Raw genomic sequence first — 7,127 nt, forward strand, 5'->3', positions numbered from 1 at the left:
GCCTCCTTCAGCAACTTTTCACCAGTCTTAAGTAACTGAACAGTATATAAAAAACCTGCTAAGAATGCCAAGGAAGAACTCTCACCTTAAAGGACTTCCAGGTTGATAAACCCTTCATGCTCTTTTCACAGTACATGGATTAAATCAACCCCTTTAAATTCCATTTTAAAATTACCTCCAGAAACTGGAACATGGGTTACAACCCAAATTTGCCTAGTTATTTTTTTCTTAGCTGCTACATCCTTTTATCAAGCATGTGCTTGAAATGACTTTCCAAGGGTCCATAAACAGCTCAAAGCCTGTTTTGAGCACGCAGATGCCTAACCCTACTGGACTAACACTAGCCATGCAACTACTTACACCTCTGGAAGCACCTACATCAGCGTGCCTGACAGTATAAAGGTCTACAATATTCTTTTCTTAAATACACTTTCTCCCTCCTCCATATCTGACTGTAAAAATAATTTTCTTCTCACTTACCAGGTATCTCAGACTTTCTCCATTCACCATGGATAAAATATATCCCTTGCCAACACACTACAGGAGAAAACACAGAAGATGGATGCTGACATTGAGAAGCAAGAACACTACAGCACAGAGGCTAAATCGAGTGCTTCAGTGTTCCAGATTGAGTAATTCAATTTTTGGGTCTTGCTCCCTTTTACTTAATCGTTTCAATCAATGCCTGGGACTCGAATCAGTTTAAAGGGACTGAAATTTAGGACTGAGGCCTGACAAACTCTTAAGCAAAAAACCAAGCATATTTGAACACAAGTCACAAAACAGCAATAGTGTCACCAATTATTTCTGACTCTACTTACAAGACATCTAAGGAATGCCAGGTGACTACCTAAAGAATGGTGGCAGTTTTTCAGAATCTAGAATTTAAAGGAACTGAATAGCAATTCGTCTTTCAAACTACAACACATACTTTAAGGCTGAAGCTGAATTTACACAGAAAAATTAGTCTGATTATTTCTCATTTCTCACACTCAAGACTGCAGTTTTGTTCATTACCAATTACTTCAACAGCTGACTGCTTTAAAATGTCATCAACCAACCTACTTCAAGTAATTGGGTATGCAAATATTTCAAGTGGCACTGGGCGTAGCCTGCATGGTTAACGTCACAGATGTGACAAAAAACCATTTTTTGTGTTCCCGGAAAGAGCTAGAACCAAACACTTGGACATGAATAAACGAGACGGACAACAATTCTTGGTCAGAAACAAATGTGAAATTATGATTACAATTTAAAGTTGATGTTTAACCATTTGCCAATTTTAAAGAGTTGGAACAAGGACACAAAGTCATACATCACTAGAAGGTCATTTTATTTCTGAGCCTTCTGGGCCTTCTCTGACTTCTGTGCTTTTTCTGACTTGGGTGCCTTCTCTGACTTCTCTGGCTTCTTGCCCTTTTTAGAAGACATCCTCTGGAGCTTCTTCATTTCATGCTTGATGATCCTGTTTCTCTGTAAAGGAAATTGTTTACAATTCATCAGAACAAAATCAACAAATACTTCGCCTTAAATGTAAAGCTTTCAGGTTCTGTCTCTTTTGATAATTACCCTTTGCTAAACAAGTATATGACAGTAAAATAAAAATTGTTACTACGCATTGTAATGTGAAATTCCACCTAAAGCACTTTTGATCTACCCCACAGTCAGCCATCATTCTGGCTGTGAACTTGGGCATCTCAGTATTTTTTGGGTAATGACTTTTGTTATAGAATGAAATAGTAGCAGTAACCCATCAAGAACACCTGACTTCATCAGGTGACAATCCTTTCCTCAACTCTAACTTGGAAGACTGACACACAGATCATGGGTTTATGTTTGCCCAAACACTGAAGAGAACGTGGTGACCAAAGAAGCAGGAAAAATTCCAGGGATTCACATACTTGGTGTTACTTCACATCCCAAGCCAGCTACAAAAGGCCATCTTGTGTATGTGACTCTAAAGTGAAAGATACAAGTGTTGTTCCCATACAGAAGTGGTGCTCAAACACTTACCATTTTCTTCGCTTTCATAACCTTGTAGCGATCAAAGTCAGTCATTTTGGCCTTCTGTTTGAAGAGAATCAGTAATCAAGTTCCTCATGTAAACACAGGCAAGCAGTAAAACTCAGTGCTGCAAAGCAAATCTCAACCCCCAGATTAAGTTTAGCTGCACATCTGAACTAGTTCGCCTTTGCTGGTGCTGGAAAAAAAGGTGGTTATAGAAATGACTGAGTAAAATCTTAGCCCACAACTGAAGATGCAGGGTTTACTAGCTCGCATCTAATTTTCCTAAGCAGGAGCAGTACGTGTATTACTCATCCAGTGAAAAACTACCTTTTCTCGGGCTTCTATCTTCTTTGCCCATCTTGTTGCAGCCCATTTCTCATTTACGTTTTCCTTTTCCCAGGCACGTCGCACACACTTCTGACGAGCACTGCATTGGAACAGTCACAAAAGTCTGTTCAGTCTTTGCAAAAAAAAGTTCTCTGATGCTGGCCCATCGCATTTCATACAAAAGAAAACCACTTTTCTGTATTACTTCAGACATTTACTTTAAGTCAATGCCACATACATCTCTGCAGCCTATTTTTTATTGCACAGATCCTTAGATGTATTCAACAGGCAGACAAAATTTTACTATGTACATGCAAATCCATTGTCTTAATGCTATATGACCATTTCATGTTTAGTAAGCATTAGATCAAGTGGTGTAAGCCATCAAGTGACAGCGTGGTTTTTACAGAGGTTAAAAAAACCCCACCAACAACTCACCTGTGTGGGAATTTGAGAACAAAATCAGTCAGCTGCATGCACTTGAAGGGCATAGCCTGCCTTCTGACACCACTGCAGGGGCCATCAACTAGTGCCTGAAGGACAACAAATGCGGTGGGTTTGTAGTTTAGCCATGGTCCTAAAAACAGTTTCCTAATAATGTATGAACAGCATCTGGGCAACAACAGACCAAGATAAATGTCACACAGAGAGAAAGTGTTAAATCTTCTGTATACAACCCGAACTTTACACAAAAAAATTTAAAGACTCATCTCGGGGGGGAGGGCGGGTGAGAGGAAACATTACACCAAGCCAAAATGACACATTTCATCTTCCTTTTTTTCTGAAACATTAAGTGAAACAAACCCCTAGTCCAAACACTTGCTTTAAATATACCTTAATACCATTCCATTTTTAAGTTTTAGACTCTGATATCACTTGTCCCAATTGTACAAAACATTTGAAAAAGTCTGTTCGCAAAAAAAAAACACTTAAAATTGATGCAGCCTTAGAGGAAAAGCGTCTGCTAAGGCAGAAAAGAGAAAATGAACGTACGGCGCTCATAGCTTACCCTATTTTGGTCAATAACATCCACAATGGCCACCAGCTTGCCAGCATGTGGCCCAAAGGAAATGAAAGCAACTCTGCCAATCTCGACGAAGCGCTTGAACACCTAGGTGCAGTGAGAAAGTTAGGTGAGAATATGCTCAAGGCCACTGTCAGGTTCAGTGCTCTTGCGACCGTTAGAACAGCCTCCCAAGCTCTTCTAACTGCACAAACCCCCTTCGCTCGAGCAGAAGACCCACGGCAAACGCACTGAGCCTTCTGCTGGCTGCAGCCCCGCGAGGACGCCGCAAGCGGGTGCAGGGAGAGGCGCCAGCGAGAAGCGGCGAGCCCCGCGGATGCAAGCTGCGGCAGCCGCGGCTGTAAGCTGCGGCAGCCGCGGCTGTGGCCGGCGCTACCCTCCGAACGCGGCCCTGCGCAGTCCCAGCCGCGCCCGACCGCGGCCGCGCGGGGCCCGGCGCCAGCACGGCGCGAGTGGGGCGGCTGCGGCCGAGCCCCCACCGTCCGCTTCCCTTCCCGCCGCTCAGCCAGGCGTACGGGGACGCACACGGGAGAGCACGGGCAGAAGGAGAGTGACAGAGGCAGAAGAGAGAGCCGCCGCGGCGCCAGGCCGCGGAGGCCCCGGCCGCCCGCACGCACCATGGCGGCCGCTCAGGAGGGAAAAGGAGGAGCCGCGCGGCCGGCGGCCGGAAGCTGCCTGCGGGGCAGCAGTGCGCATGCGCGGGGGAGCGGCCGCCCGCCCGGCCCGGCGGAGCCTGCTCGCTGCTGCCGCCTGCCGGCCGGTGCGCACCGGGGAGGACGGCGGCGCTTGAGTGTGGGTAGCGCCAGCTGCGCTGCTCCTCTGTGTGCGGAGGCGATGCTGCCGCTGGGTTTGTGCGGTGTGTGCGGAGGCTGAGGCGCTGCTGAGGCGAGCTACGCTTCCCCCGAATTCCGGGGGTGAGCCTGACTCGAACAGCAGAGTTGTTGGGTTGTTTTGAAACGTCACTACTCTGAAATAAGAACTGATTTGTCAAGCTCCTGTGGTACTCCTGGCGGCCGCTTCCTTTAAAGTTAATGGATAGCATCTGGCAAGGACCAGACCCCCATTCTTCTCACTTTTTAATCCAAGCTGGGTTAAAAACGTACAAGGACTAAACGTTTACAGGGCCTGATTCTCTGTCGATCGAATTCCATCTGCACCAATCATGCCCTGCAGTGAAGTAAATCAGTGTATTTTACAAGAGATTAATTCTAGCGTTAGGTAGGCACTTAGGCATGAATCCAGCAGCCAAGCATCAAATGAATCTGGCTGCAAAATGCAGAACATATCTATATCTTTAATAATGGGGCAAAAGAATGCTTATCTTTCCACATCAGGTTCAAAATCCATTATAACATTGTATCAGGACATGATTTGTGGTCTGTTCGTTACCCATTACCCAAGGTATTCCCTGGACCCAAGCAGTTCGATACCTCATCACTGGCTTTAGATACAAGCACGTGCGAGGGAGCCATAAAACTACAAGAGGTGCAGTATGTAGTAGGCAATAGTAAGAAGGATTTAACGAGTGAGTATCTTCTAATTGCCCCACAAACCTCTCCCTTGGAGTGGCTTAGAAAGTCCACCTGAGACCTTGTCTCTGAAAACAGGCTATGCCAGAGTGAGACAACAGAGAGGGAAAGAGAATCAGTGCTGCCTCGTATTTATACACGAAATAGGTAAGAAGTGTTTAAGAGACTTGCCCCAAGTCACTTGGACTCTATGGATTCAAGTGCAGTTTTCTCCATCCCACTCTGCTTCTCACTAGACCAGTCTTTCACACTTTCCCTGGGAAGGTAAACTGATGAAGGGGAGAAGGCAGCAATTTTGCTTATGTTCTGCATGATGCCTGAAAGTACGTGTAGCTGCCACCCTCTTTCACAGTCATCTAAGGATAGGAATGCCAGTGCAGAGTTCGTCTCTTTTTTTCCTTTTTTAAAAGACGGATGCCCAGGAGCCTGACAAGACTGCAGAAAGAGCCTTCAGCTGACTGCAAAGCAGTGAGCGCCTCTGCAGCAAGCCAATAAACTTCGTTCCACTGCCTGGGGAGCCTCGAGCCTGACCATGAAATATCAGTGTTTGAAAAAGAAAATCTTTCCGCTTCCACAGCTCATTAGTTCCCAGCTTCTGTGTCAATCTTACACACTCCTGGCACCCAAAGAACTACCAGCAATACCAGTCTAGTCAATTTCCTAGAGAACTGTTAGATAATGAAAATTTCATTTGTACTTGTGCAGGTGATACCTACTCTGATCAGCTAAAAGGGGAAAGGCTCCACAGACACCACCAAACTACCATGCTATCAGGTTCTGCTTCAGGTAACTCCTTGAGCAAAGGCATTTTGAGTGTATTTCCCCTTCTTGAAAGAGAGATGAGACATTTGAGACAGTAATACTGAATCTGTTCATGACCTATTAATTAAATGTTGTCTCCGCTCAAAATGCCAACCATACACTTTTAACTTAGGTACTTTTAGAGCTATCTTTTCCTCAGCTAACTGGGGGGCTTTATGACCTACTTCCATCCTCCTCAGTGTCTGAACTTATTTAATGGGCTTCCCTCTCCAGGTGATTTATTACCTATTTACTGCAGGTTAAGGTTTCTGATAACAGTTAACTGGACACTTCCAGAAACTGATAATGTGTCATGCTAAGAACTCACATTGTTGGAATTCCTTCACAAAAGAAACTGTACTGTGGTTGATAACTGAGTTATCTAAATAAATCATAGAGTCACAGAATGGCTTAGGTTGGAAGGGACCTCTGAGATAATCTACTCCAACTCTCCCTGCCATGGGCAGGGATGCCTCTGTACTAGATTTGGTTGCCCAAGGCCTCATTCAACTTGGCCTCAAATACCTCCAGGGAGGGGGCATCCACAACCATTGCAGAATCTGAGAAGGAATAGTTACACAAATTCCAGTAAAGACATCTTCATGTGCCATATACCAAACTGATTGCACTTTAAAATAAATACCAGCAAATCTTGATTTTTTTTTTAACCTATCTGAATTTGAGCAGGGGTCGTCAATTTGGCTGATAAACTCTAGAATTCTAAAGGCAAAACCACGTCTCCACTACTTTCAAGTCAGAAAATAATCGCCTACGGAACTGTACTGGCTACGACTTCTGTTACATTTCCCATTGGGAAATCACAGAGTCACAGGGTGTTAGGGGTTGGAGGGGACCTCGAAAGAGCATGTAGTCCAACACCCCTGCCAGAGCAGGACCACCTAGAGGAGGTCACAAAGAAATGCATCCAGACCAGTTTTGACTGTCTCCAGAGAAAACATAGGTGGTTATGTTTCTTAATCCGTGAAAACAATAATCTTCTACAGCTCTGAGAGCAACCTGGCAGAAACAAGGAGTTGAGATATTCTGCTTATGGAAAACAGTTTATATGAATATTTGTAACTGAAGTGTCAGTGCAGCTTTTCACTTACTAGTACATTCAGAGGCAAGGCACTTAAGTTTACATACCACCACCACAGAGCAGGGCAGCCTCGAGTGTTTGCTTTTCCAGTCACACGTGTGATCTTGCAAAAGTCTGTCACAACTTTTGGGGCGCTTGCTTTTGTTTCTGGGCACCATGAACCTAGACCTACCCAAAATAATTACATAAATTTGTTTCTATGAAGAAAGCAGCAGGGTTGTACCAGCAGTTTTACAGCAGACTCATATCCTTGCAGCCACTTCTATCAGTTAACTATAACAGGTAATTATGGTTAAAGGCAAAGTCTTTTATAGCAGAGATTTACATTTGGCAGTAGTCT

The 7,127-nt window shown here is 44.6% G+C and overlaps 1 protein-coding gene across 1 annotated transcript; it reads right to left on the reverse strand.

Annotated features, from left to right (window-relative positions):
• Window positions 1-1,214: 1,214 nt before the first annotated feature.
• Window positions 1,215-4,040, reverse strand: RPL14 (ribosomal protein L14). Its single transcript, XM_064169756.1, has 6 exons — window positions 3,976-4,040; window positions 3,344-3,445; window positions 2,773-2,867; window positions 2,335-2,434; window positions 2,014-2,067; window positions 1,215-1,473 (listed from the first exon to the last, which is right to left on the reverse strand). Exons 1-6 carry the CDS (start codon window positions 3,976-3,978, stop codon window positions 1,333-1,335), a joined length of 495 nt encoding a protein of 164 aa, XP_064025826.1. The 5' UTR covers window positions 3,979-4,040; the 3' UTR covers window positions 1,215-1,332.
• Between the last annotated feature and the right edge of the window lie 3,087 nt (window positions 4,041-7,127).

This window comes from Pogoniulus pusillus, chromosome 32 (assembly GCF_015220805.1).
Source record: "Pogoniulus pusillus isolate bPogPus1 chromosome 32, bPogPus1.pri, whole genome shotgun sequence".
Lineage (NCBI taxonomy): Eukaryota > Metazoa > Chordata > Aves > Piciformes > Lybiidae > Pogoniulus > Pogoniulus pusillus.

Coding starts and splice junctions, on each gene's coding strand:
- RPL14 (XM_064169756.1), bottom strand. Junction 2,435..2,772: donor GTTCTCAAATTCCCACACAG/GTGAGTTGTTGG, acceptor GTTCCAATGCAG/TGCTCGTCAGAAGTGTGTGC. Junction 1,474..2,013: donor TTATGAAAGCGAAGAAAATG/GTAAGTGTTTGA, acceptor TTTCCTTTACAG/AGAAACAGGATCATCAAGCA.